This window comes from Urtica dioica, chromosome 9 (assembly GCF_054948205.1).
Source record: "Urtica dioica subsp. dioica isolate 48M chromosome 9, U.dioica_male_clone48M_v1_H2, whole genome shotgun sequence".
NCBI lineage: Eukaryota > Viridiplantae > Streptophyta > Magnoliopsida > Rosales > Urticaceae > Urtica > Urtica dioica.
Genome location: NC_142764.1, coordinates 327,558 through 340,372, shown reverse-complemented (window position 1 = coordinate 340,372; position 12,815 = coordinate 327,558). Strand labels below are relative to the sequence as shown.

Here is a 12,815-nt window from a genome sequence, read left to right as displayed (position 1 = left end):
TTCTCTTGATGCGCCGAGTATCGAGATAACAGTCCAAGTGCAGCTCGATGGCTCCGATCCCTCGAAACGTGTCAGAATCGGGGCCGAGCTTAAAGGTGGTATCAGGCGAGAGCTGATCTGTTTCTTAAAATGAAACAAGTCCACCTTCTCCTGGAAAAACCAAATATATGCCAGGAATAAGCATCGACGTTATGTCTCACCAACTTAACGTCGATCCTAGTTTTAAATCCCGTAAAACAAAAAAGACGAAAGCTTGGTCTCGACAAGGCACGAGTCGTCAATGACGAAGTCGAAAGATTGCTCAGTGCAGATTCAATCCGCGAAGTAAAATATCCGGATTGGCTGGCAAACACCATCGTCGTGAAGAAAAAGAAGGAAAATGGAGGGTATGCGTTGATTTCACTGATCTGAATAAAGCATGCCCCAAGGACAGCTTCCCGCTGCCTCATATCGACTAGCTGGTCGAAGCAACCGGGGGACACAAGATCCTTTCGATCATGGACGCATTCTCAGGATATAATCAAATCCTGATACATCTGGATGATCAGGAAAAGACAGCTTTCATCACCGACCAAGGCACGTATTTGCTGCAAGGTCATGCCCTTTGGACTGAAAAACGCTGACGCCACTTATCAAAGGTTAGTTAACGAAATGTGCAAAGAGAAGATAGGAAAAACGTTGGAAGTATATATCGACGACATGCTCGTGAAGTCCCTAAGGGAAAAAGATCATATAGGGCATTTGGAGGAGTGTTTCGAGGTGTTGAACAAATACCAAATGAAACTCAACCCCACCAAATGTTCATTTGGAGTTTCATCTAGTAAATTCCTTTGATATTTAGTTACCCAACGAGGAACTGAAGCAAATCCATATCAACTACACGCCTTGCAAGAAATACCTTCACCCCGTAATAGGCGTGAAGTTCAAAGGTTGACAGGACGCATTGCTTCCCTTAACCGCTTCATCTCTCGATCCACGACAAATGTCTCCCTTTTTACCGGCTCCTTAAAGGAAACAAGAAGCTCAAATGGGATGGCGAGTGCGAGGAGGCATTCAAAAAATTGAAAGAGTATCTATCGACACCCCCGATCTTGGCAAAACCCGTTGCGGGAGAGCCACTCTACCTATACGTCGCCGTATCTCAGGCGGCCGTTAGTGAAGTACTCGTCAAAGAAGAACAAGGGGACAAACGACCAATTTTTTATAAAAGAAAGTCGCTAATCGACGCTAAAACTCGATACCCTGTTATGGAAAAGTTGGCCCCGGCAGTCGTTTCCGTTGCGCGGAAACTTCGGCCATATTTCCAATCCCACACCATAATAGTAATGAAAACGCATCCGTTCAGAAGTTTTCTACACAGCCCTAACCATTCAGGAAGGTTGACTAAGTGGTCCATAAAACTGAGCGAATACGATATTGAGTATCGAATGAAGACATCCGCGAAATCACAAGTTTTGACAAACTCCATCTTCGAACTCCCGAGAGAAGACCTCGCTGCGAACGAAGTCGAGGGCACCTGGACACTCAAAGTGGACGGGGCATCGTCAAAGCAAGGGGCAGGGATAGGAATACACCTGACATCCCCTCACGGCAAGACCATAGAACAATCATTCAGGCTCGACTTCATCGCGTCTAACAACGAAGCCGAATACGAAGCACTAATCGCCGGAATTAGGTTAACCACAACGGTCGGATCAAAGAAAGTGGAAGCTTTCTGCGATTCTCAACTAGTAGCAAACTAATACTCCGGAGAATACGAGACTAGGGCAGGCGAATGGAAGCTTACCTGAAAGTCGTAAAAGATCTTGCAAAATATTTCAAAGGAATTCTCCCTGACATGAATCCCTCGAGTCGAGAATACTTTGGCAGACGTGTTGGCTGCCTTGGCATCTACCTCGGATCCGGATCTCAAAAGGATCATACTAGTCGAAACAATCAAAAAACCTTCTATAACGATGACCGTGGCCGCAGTTGTTGTCGCACGAAAATGAACAACGATTAGATTGTGCCGGGTTAGGCCGACGTCTTTTTGGGTTCTCTCACCCTGGAGCAACCAAACGCGGGTTGCGCCTAGTTATGCCGGCGTCTTGTGGGCTCGCTTGCCCTGGAGCAAGCGAACGCGGGTGCGTCGGGGTATGCCGGTGTCTTGTGGGCTCGCTTGCCCTGGAGCAAGCGAACGCGGGTGCGTCGGGTTAGGCCGACGTCTTTTGGGCTCGCTTGCCCTGGAGCAAGCGAACGCGGGTGCGTCGGATTAGGCCGACGTCTTCTACTCAAACCCTGTTGCGCCGGGTTAGGCCGGCGTCTTTGGTGTTCCTGCCCTGAGGCTAGCGAACATTTGTTTGGCTCAAATTTGGCCTTTTTAGGGTTTGAGGCAGCGCCTTTATGCGACTTACATGCGTCTCGGGAGACGTCTTTCACCTGCACCTTTACGCGTCTTACGGCACGCCGGGAAGGCCGACGTTTTACTCGAACCCGTATGCGCGAAGGGCCGTCGGGGTCCGAGCTTCCTAAGTCTGTATCCCCATAGGGGTCTTAGGCCTTGGTAAAATCGTTCGTGCTTTTGAGCGACCGAACTTATGTGTTGCGCCGGGTTGAGCCGGCGTCTTTGAGCTCGTGCTGTTGAGCGACCGAGCATATGTGTTGCGCCGGGTTAGGCCGACGTCTTTTCTCAAACCCGTACGCTTGATGAGCCGTCGGGGTTCGAGCTTCTTAAGCCTCTATATCCCATGAGTGGGGGGCTTAAGGTTTTTTTTATACCTTGATTTCTTGAGTGTACGTCGCAGGACCCATAGCCCCCCAAGTTTTTAGTTTACAGGTCGTGCCGTGATGACTAAAAACTTTGATAAAGTGGGTAAAAAACCGCAAACTTTATTTTTTATTAATTTTTGCTAACAGGGAACATCCTCAAACAGTGGCGCGTAGGCCTTATTGAATAAGGGAAATCAGAGCAATAAATGGGGGGACTCGGTCACTGGTGGTACTGCCTCAAGTGTTCAGCGTTCCATGGGTGCCGGATTGGAGTTCCGTCCGTGTGTTGGATGTATTAGGTTCCGTCGTGTATGACTTGTCGAACTCTATACAGTCCTTCCCAATTCGGGCCCAGGACCCCGGCGCCCTGTACTTGGGTGTTCTGGAACACGCGTCTAAGTACAAGGCTGCCGACGGCGAAGATCCGCCTTTCGCTTTTGTGCAGCGATTCTGGTGAGGGCCTCGGATCTTTTCTCGTCGATTAGATCTAATTCGAGGCGTATGGCTTCGTCATTTTCTTTTTCATCGAAAGTGTCGACCCGGTAGGTGGGGACTTCCGTTTCCACGGGGACCACCGCTTCAATCCCAAAAGCTAGGGAGAAGGGGGTCTCTCCGGTGGCGTTTCAAACGGTCGTTCGATAGGCCCATAGGATGAAAGGCAGCTCCTCAGCCCAGGCGCCTTTTTTGGCTTCGAGCTTTTTCTTGAGGTTGCTTTTAATCGTCTTGTTGACGGCTTCCACTTGGCCATTAGCCTGTGGGTGTCGCGGGGATGAGAATGTCTTGCTTATCCCTAGTTGGGCGCAGATTTCTCTAACCCTTGCGTTGTCGAACTGCGCGCCGTTATCGGTCACAATTGACGCGGGGATGCCGTGGCGGCATATTATGGACTTCCATATGAAGTTCGTAGTGTTGGCCTCGGTGATCATGGCCAGAGGCTCGGCTTCGACCCACTTAGTGAAGTAGTCGATAGTGACGATGGCGTATTCGTATTGCCTCGGAGCTTTGGGAAGCTTGCCGATAATGTCTACGCCCCATTTCGCAAAGGGGCGTGGGACGACGATGCTACTCAGGGGAGATGGCGGCTGTCGTGGAACGTTAGAGAAACGTTGACACTTGTCACACTTTCTTGCCCAATCGTAGGCGTCTTTTTTCATCGTTGGCCAGAAATAGCCTTGTCGAAGCGCTTTGAGCGCGAGGGACCTCCCAGCCGTGTGGTTCCCGTAGAGGCCTTCGTGAATTTCGCGGAGGACCTTAGTCGACTCGACGCTGTTGAGGCATCGAAGCAGCGGGGTTAAGTACCCGCGCTTGTATAAGGTTTCGCCTCTCAACACGTATTTGGATGCGAGGGCATTCAGCCTTTCGTCTTCTTTGCGGTCTTCGGGAAGTGCCCCTCTTCGTAAGAAGTCCGTAAGCGGAGTCATCCAAGTTGGATGAGTGGTGCTCTCAATCGTTCCAACCTCGTCACATGAGACGGATGGTCGCAAGAGAGACTCGATTGGGATAGTTCCCAACCCATCTTCGGTGATACCGGATCCGAGGCGAGCTAGGGCGTCAGCCTCGGAGTTCTCTTCTCGTGGGATCTGGATGATCTCGAACCAAGAGAAGGCATCTAACTTGGCATTTGTCTTTGCCAAGTAGGCGATCATGTTAGGCTCTTTGGCAACGTAGTCGCCTTTAACCTGATTTACGATTAACTGCGAGTCACAGTGTATTCGTAGATTCTGTACGTTGAGCTTTTGAGCGAGCTCCAGCCTTACGATGAGGGCTTCGTACTCGGCCTCATTGTTGGAGGCTTGGAATCCGTAGTGGAGGGCGTAGCATAACTTTTCCCGGTCGGGATTTGTTAGAATCACGCCAGCGCCAGCTCCTTGGGCATTAGATGCTCCGTCTACGTGTAATTCCTAGATGGGACCCGTAGGGTCGACCTTTCTTTTTCGAGCTGACAAGTCGCCGGTCGAGTCGTCTTCTGCTCTTCCCATGTCGGGAGTGTAGGAAAATTCTGCCACGAAATCAGCTAGGGCTTGAGCCTTTATCGCTGGTCTCGGGTGAAACTCAATCCCGTACTCGCTCAATTCTTGGGACCAGATCGCCATGCGTGTCGATGTTCCCTTTTGAAGAGATTTACCGATGGGGTGTCCGGTTCGGACAACAATCGGGTGAGCCTGGAAGTAGGGGCGTAGCTTTTTGGCGGCTACGAGGAGAGCGAGAGAGAGGTTCTCTATCTCTGTGTAACGCGTTTTGGTGTCAAGCAAGGCTTTGCTCACGTAGAAGATAGGCCACTGAGCCTTATCTTCTTCACGGATCAGCACAGCGCTCACAGCTCGTTCGGAGACGGCGAGGTAGATATAAAGCGTCTCGCCTTCTTTTGGCTTGGAAAGGAACGGAGGTGTCCCGAAGTAGGCTTTCATTTCTTGAAAGGCCTTCTCACACTCGTCCGTCCATTCAAAGCCATCCGTCTTCCTTATTGCTTTGAAGAACGGTTGACACTTGTCGGTTGCTTTGGCCACGAAACGTGAGAGGGCGGCAATCCGACCGGTCAAACTTTGGACTTCCTTGACACGTCGCGGAGATTTCATGTCAAGGAGCGCCTTGATTTTCTTGGGGTTCGCTTCGATACCTCGTCGGCTAACTATGTAGCCTAGGAACTTCCCGGATTCGACCCCGAACACACTTGTTGGGGTTGAGCTTCATTTTGTACCGGCGGAGGATTAAAAACATCTCCCTTAGGTTATCTACATGATTAGTAGCCAGTAGGATTTTAACGAGCATGTCGTCCACGTAAACTTCCATAGTCTTGCCGATTAGGTCGGTGAAGATCCGGTTTACCAATCGTTGCTAAGTAGCTCCTGCATTTTTAAGGCCGAAAGGCATGACCTTGTAGCAGTAGAGGCCGCGATCAGTGACGAAGGTCGTCTTGATCTAATGGTTGTAGCCCGAGTAGGCGTCCATGAAACTTAGCAGCTCATGTCCCGCCGTAGCGTCGGCCAGTTGTTCGATGCGCGGGAGTGGGAAGCAATCTTTTGGGCAGGCTTTGTTAAGATCTTTGTAATCTATACAAATGCGCCACTTCCCATTAGGCTTTTTGACCATGACCACATTGGCCACCCACTTGGGGTACTTGGCTTCTCGGATGAAACCGGCGGAGAGAAGCTTTTCGACTTCCTCGTTTACTGCTAGGTATCGTTCAGGGTTGAACGCGCGTCTCGCTTGTACCTTTTTAGCGATAGTTTTATCGTCGTTCAACCGGTGCACAATCACATCGGGGTCTATACCAGGCATGTCTGCATGTGTCCACGCAAAGACATCCATAAACTCCCGAAGGAAGGACGCGAGTTGAGTTTTGATGGCGAGAGGGAGTTGTGCACCGATCTTCACCACCTAGTTAGGTTTAGCTTCGTCGAGAACGATCGAAGTGAGATCATCGGGGGTGTCAACTTTCAACCTCTCGATATCGTCGCGGGGGTCTAATTCCCCGAGTTGCCGTGCGTCTTTCTGATCACACGGGTAGTCGTCTTCTAGTTGGTAGATCGTATTTACCCTTTTTTCAGCGGGCTTGCCGTCCACGCCCTGGACGTAGCATATCCTCGTTTGGGTCTGATCGCCAACCATGACGCCAATCCCCTCTTCTGTGGGGAATTTCACCAGTAGGTGATATGTGGATGTGATGGCCCTTAGTCTGTTCAACGTGGGTCGCCCAATGATAACATTGGGGGGCGACTCCTAGTCGACCACAAGAAAGGGGACCATGTGAACGACTTCGATACCTCTGGTAGTTCCGAAGGTGACTGGTAAATCATTGATTCCTTCAGTCATGACCTTTTCTCCCGTGAACCCGAACAGATGGGTCTTAGTCGGGACAGGGCGGAGCCCCCCGAGCTTCATGCGCTCTAGGGTGGTCTTAAAGATTATATCGGCTGCGCTGCCGTTATCAATAAGAACTATTTTCACTAAATTGTTGGCCACCTGGGCCTTAAGGACTATAGCGTCATTGTGCGGGTGCACAACTCTCTTGGCCTCTTCATTGGTGAATTGTATCGTCTCGTGAGGTACGGACGGAGGTTCCTCATAGGTGAGGTTAACCTGCCCAGCAAGGCCTTCTTGAGAGGCAGCTCTGAGGAGCTTTTTCCTTTGCCGGGCCGAGTCCCCGTCTTGTAGGCCACCTAGGATGGTGGTGACAACATGGAGTTGCGCATCGGCGGTAGCCGCGACCACGGTGCGGTTGGTATTGGTTGTAGCCCCTCCGCCTTTCTCAGGCTGTGGCCTGTTGTCGGTGGGGGCCGCAGCTCCTACCATGCGAAGGACAAACTCTTTGAGCTCTCCTTTCTGGATTAATGTCTCAATTTGCTTCCTAAGATGGAAGCATTGAGCGGTCGTGTGACCGTAATCCCGATGGAACTCATAATAACGGGACCGGTCGCGAGATGCGAGGCCACCTTTCATTGGAATCGGAGCGGTGAACTTGTCACGCGCCACAGCGTAGATTTGCTCTACCGGGGCGTTCAAGGGAGTGTAATTCGAGTAGTCTCTAAAATTGCTCGTAAGGCGCGGCTTTTGAGACATAGGGGGTTGGCGATCCGTAGCTTGACCGCCCTTGTTCACCCTTTTGCGGGGGTTACCTGGCTCGTTGCTGGACTCGTCCCGACGGCGAGAGCTTTGGTTACTGCTCCTGCGGCCGTCGAGGTAATCTTCCATCCCCATGAAGGTTTTGGCTCGGTTCATTAACTCGGCCATCGTAGAAGGGACTCTTCCGACGACGGACTTTAAGAAGTCTCCGGTGCGCAAGCCCTCGATGATGGCTGTAATTGCGTCACTGTCGTCGAAGCGGTCAACCTTGTTTGATTCTGCGGTGAATCGGGTGAGATACTGTCTCAAGGACTCGTTATTCTCTTGCCTGATTGACCATAAGTACATCTTGTTCTTCTTTTAGACCATCGATGTAGCAAATCGTGCTAGGAACATGTCCTTCAGGTCTTTGAACGATTGGACGCTCCCTGGTCTTAAATTCTTAAACCACTCAAAACCGGGTCCGGTGAGGGTAAGACTAAAAGCCTGGCATAGAGCCCCAGGTGAAACGCCCTGCATCGTCATCCAAGTTTCGTAATGTTGGATGTGATACGTGAGATCAGTTTTCCCATTGTAGGGTGGGAGATTTGGGAGTTTGAAGTTTCCCGTGCACACCTCAGCAAGGATTTGGGCGGTGAAGGGCGAGGAATGTTCTTCTACGACCCCGTATGTATCACCGGCCAAGCCTCCTTCACGTAGGTCACGCACTTCGTTACGAAGATTGTGAATCATGGTGACGACATCGAGGCCAGTGTTGGGGGTCACTCCTTGTTCAGGAGGAGTCACCTGGCGCCTTTCATTCGACCCTTGAGCCGTGCGAGGGTCCCCATTGATTGGGGCCGCAGGGTTGTGACCCTTGCGAGCACTTAGCCTCTCCCGGAGGTCTTTGCCACGGTCGTTCCGTTGGGCGGTAAGCCGATCTCTAAGGTCCGGCCCGGTGGTATCGGGGCGTGAGCTTCAAGCCACACGCCTCACTCGCCGAGTTGTTGGACCTTCCCTGATGTCGCCTCTTTGACCGAGTCTGTCATGGGCAGAACGTCGGGAGGTCTCTTCTTGAGAGGAGATCGGTATTGCCTTTGTTTTAGGCGGTGGGATTGACGGACCGGCTTCGATCTCAGCAGGGAGTTCCCCGTCTTTGGTGAGAGAAGTCTCGATGTCCGCTGAAATTTCCAAGCCTTCATAGTCGGGGTCATAATCATGTCCCTCGTCCATGAGGTCCTCGGACTCCCCGTGGGAGGTGCCCTGTGCAGGCGTCTTACCCGCCAGTTGGCGTGGGTACCTTGCATTGGCTATCTTTAGTTGGCAAATTTCTCCTCCATCTCAAGGATGCGGTCGTCCCGACTGTCCTGAGGTGGAGGGGGCGAGGGAGTGTGGCTCTCGTCGTTGAGAGACTCCTCGTCGCCTTACGCTCGGGAGCGTAGGAAGTATTTCTTCACTCCAGTTGTGTTTTCGGGGTTATTCACGCCCTCAGAACGAACGGGTGGTTGACCACTCATGTCTTTCTCGGGTTGAGAAGAAAGGGGTCGAGCTGTAGAAGGGATTTCGGGCTGTGTAAGTCGGGAAGTCCCCTCCTTCTAGCGCCAAAATGTTGTCGCACGAAAATGAACAACGATTAGATACCTCGGGCGGTTCGATCCAAGGCCGGACCAAGTGACCGCGCCCGGGCCAAAAATGGGAGCTCGTAGACCGAGCTGCACCCTCCAGACCCTGAGGTGTGTTTTGAGGGGTGTGACCGTGCCAAAGGTTGGCTGCCTACGTACCCTTTAGTAGGGATCAGGTCAGAACGTAGTTCAATTTGTATGTTGAGGGCTATCTTAGGCTCGGAGGCTTGAGAATCCAAGGCTTTAGAGTAGGACCCGGCTCATAGCTTCTAGTGAAGTCTTTAGAGGGGCCGCTTGCCTCGTAGCTCGGAGTTCTAACTCAATGGCCAAGAAGCAGGAGGGCAGTGTGTACTGCAGAAGCTCGGGTCGCAGAAAAGGAGCGTGCTCCCTCTCGTGGAGGGGGGTCCTTGTGTTTCTGAGCCGAGGGAGGAGGAGCGCACGCTCTTGGATTGTCACAAGAGCACGGGAGAGGAGAGAATTCTCCAGTGGGAGAGAGGTGTTGTGTGTATTTCCCAATGAGAAAAGGTGTGTCTTTTCCTCCCCCTAGGGGGGGGGGGAGGGGGTATTTATAGTGTTGGAGGGGGCCTTGGGCCGCCCCCCTTGAGGCCCACCAAGTGGCCGGGAGCGGGGCGCGCGAGGCGCAATGACTAGGAGGGCGCATGGCGCGTCGTCTGGACGGGCGCGGGGCGCGCCGGGCGTGAGACTTGGCCGGGCGCGGCGTGCCTGGAGGCAGGTGTGCCCGGCCGAGGCAGGGGCACTCGGCCGAGGTGGCAGGGGCGCTCGGTCGGGGCAGCAGGGGCACCCGGCCAAGGCAACAGGAGCGCTCGGCCGAGGCAGCAGGGGCGCCGGCCGAGGCAACAGAGGCGCTCGGCCGGGGCAGCAGGGGCGCCCGGCCGAGGCAGCAGAGGCGCTCGGCCGGGGCAGCAGGGTCGTCCGGCCGAGACAGCAGGCGTGCTTGGCGGGGTCACTGGAGCGCGCGCGGGCTGGGACGCCCGGGGCGCGGGAGCGCGCGAGGGCCGGGGCGCCCGGGGCGCGGGAGCGCGCGAGGATCGGGACGGCCGGGGCGCGGGAGCGCGCGCGGGCCGGGCGCGCTGGGGTGCGTGCTCAGACCCACTATGCCGGGGGCGCGGGTGCGCGCGTGGGGCCTCTGGGCCGGGGACGCAGGAGCGTGTGTGGCCCTGCCGGGCCGTGGGTGCGTCAGGGCGCTCGGGCCTGATGGGCCGGGGCCCGTTGGGCTTCTGGCCGGCGAAGCATGGCCGGCCTCGAATCGTTTTTGAATTTCTGGTATCCCGAAAACGACCGGTAACAGCAGTCATAGCAATAGAAGAGGGGATTGGAGAGATGAAGTACTGCATTACATCACGACTGGTACGGTCCCATCCGACAAGATGGTGAAACACAAACTCGTGTTGAGAAGCGCGAGATTTTGCATCATAGACGGAAGCTTGTTTAAGATAAGCTTCGCAGGACCATACCCCAAGTGCGTCGGAATGGAGGAGTCTAAGGAAATCCTAGAAGACGTGCACGAAGGGGAATGCGGAAATCACGCAGGCGGGCGAGCACTCGCCATCAAAATAAAGAGGCAAGGCTACTTTTGGCCAACCATGTTGGCAGATTGTGAGGCGCACTCGCGCCGCTGCAACCAATGCGAATGCCACGCACCTAACATAAAAAGACCCGCAGAAGAGTTGTCCTCCATCTTGGCGCTATACCCATTCATGAAATGGTCTATGGACATCGTGGGACCAATACCGGCCGCCCCTGGTGGACTATGATTTTTATTAATCTTAACAGATTATTTTTCGAAATGGGTCGAAGCAGGCGCCTTTTTCTTGATAAAAGATGTCGACGTCACGGCATTCATTTGGAAAAATGTAATCTTTCAACATGGAACTCCCCGCGAGATCATAACGGACAACGGGTCATAGTTCATATCCAAAAAATTCAGGAATTTTTGCTTCCACAATAACATCGAGGTGAAAATGTCGACGCCACGATACCCTCAAGGAAATGGACACACAAAAGCTGCAAATAAGACCATAGTAGATTCCATAAGGAAAAGGCTTGATGCTAAGAAAGGACGGCGGGCAGAAGAGCTACCAGGTGTGCTCTGGGCTTACCGAACTAGTCCGCGAACGCCGACAGGGGAAACCCCATTTTCCCTGGTCTATGGAGTCAAATCTGTCATCCCAATCAAACACCTGGTGCAAACCCTTAGGGTGATCCACGCGCCTAAAGATGAGCCAAAGAATGATGAGTCACTATGCGACGCCTTAGATCTTGTAGAGGAAAAATGTGATTCGACCCTAGCACGACTATCCCACTATAGGCAATCCATCGCCAGATTCTATAATAAAGACGTTAACACGAGAAGATTTGATGTAGGGGACTTGGTCCTCCGAAAAGTCTTCCAAAACACTACCAAGGCAAACGTCGAAAAGCTTGGGGCGAAATGGGAAGGCCCCTACAGGGTCACCAAAGTAGCACACCCCGGCGTCTATGAACATGAAACACTTAACGGAATCCCGGTTTTAAGATCATGGAACATCTCGAACCTTAAAAAGTACTACTGTTAGAACCAGTAAGAACCGAACTACGTCAGATTTGATCCCTGTATAAGGGTACTGTTGTCAATGGTGCCCACAAGAAGATTTGTAGTTTTTATTTTGTACATTTGATGTTGTTGGAATTGATCTAGGGTTTAAGAAAAAGATTAAACGCTTCGGGAAGCGGCGGAATTTTAAAAAATTTCTTTACAAGTAAAAACAATTTTTACTAACCTAGACAAAGAGCAAGTACATGTAATTAAAAACTAATATGAGCTAGAAGTTTACTAACCTTGCTTGAAGCTTGAACTTTGAAGAAGCTTTTGGAAAGTTTGCAACGCTCGTCTCCCCTCGCAGCACGTCTCTCTTTCTTTCCTCGGCACCTCGAGCAACCACGAAAGTTTCTATCACTAAATCACTCGAAATAAAGGAATTAGTGAGTGGGCACTTTTAAACACTACGACTTAAGAACAAGTCTTGAAGTCGCAGAGCTAAACACTAGGTCGAGTGAGGACCTAGGTGCCAAAAAAAGAATAATCGAAAATAAACTAGAGAGAGAGAGAGAGGAGTTTCGGCCACAATGTCTAGAGAGAGAGTCTCTCAATCTCTAACTTGTGTGGAATGAGAAAACTATGAGAATGAGGGCCCTATTTATAGGAGAAGGGTTAGCCTTAGAAATGGGAGTTTCCTCTTTTTTCCAAGCATTCATGAGCAATCCCTTATTGCCCTTTTTCTCCATATGCGCCCAACATCTCATTCCCTTAAGGGATTTGTTTCCTAATTTGTTCCTTCTCTAGGTTGGCCGATTCCCATGTGCATCCATATGCAAATTTGTTTCCTCTTTTTCTTTTGGCAAGTATCTTGATACATTTATGCACAAAATATTCTCTTTCTCTTGGGTATTTTGGGCGCCCATCTCTCATCTAGAAGGAGCTTCTAGAAGCTTCTTCATTTGTTCATGACAACATGAGAAAAGCCCATTAAGAATTTTCAATAAAATTCTTATGAAATGAAATTAATACACAAGGCCCAATAATCAAGTCATGGCCGAGTGACATTAAGTCATCAAATGAACTTGTCAAAAAATTTATTGACATTCATTTCATCCTATGTCTCAAAAGACAAAAATACCCTTTTGATAATTTTCGTTCTTGTTTTGACTTAGCTTCCAGTTTAACTATTCCTATCGATGTGATTCGTGACAGTGACCTCATGGACCCAAATGAACAAAGCTTGAGCTAAACACTTGGACTCAAAAGTTCACAAACCTTTTCCAAGTTTAGCTTAATCCCAACTGACTCCACTAAAGAGCTGACACTGAAAATCTCTCGGTTCAAATGAATTTATTTTCTACTCA

General features: G+C 51.3%; 1 protein-coding gene across 1 annotated transcript; it reads left to right on the top strand.

The window, feature by feature from the left end:
- Positions 1-10,894: 10,894 nt before the first annotated feature.
- LOC149384588 (uncharacterized) lies at positions 10,895-11,488 on the top strand. The gene has a single exon (XM_089625304.1). The coding sequence runs from the start codon at positions 10,895-10,897 to the stop codon at positions 11,486-11,488; it is 594 nt and encodes a 197-aa protein (XP_089481430.1).
- Positions 11,489-12,815: the final 1,327 nt, after the last annotated feature.

Excerpts from the sequence above, each read along its gene's own strand:
- LOC149384588 (XM_089625304.1), top strand. The coding sequence starts at position 10,895 with ATGTCGACGCCACGATACCCTCAAGGAAATGGACACACAAAAGCTGCA.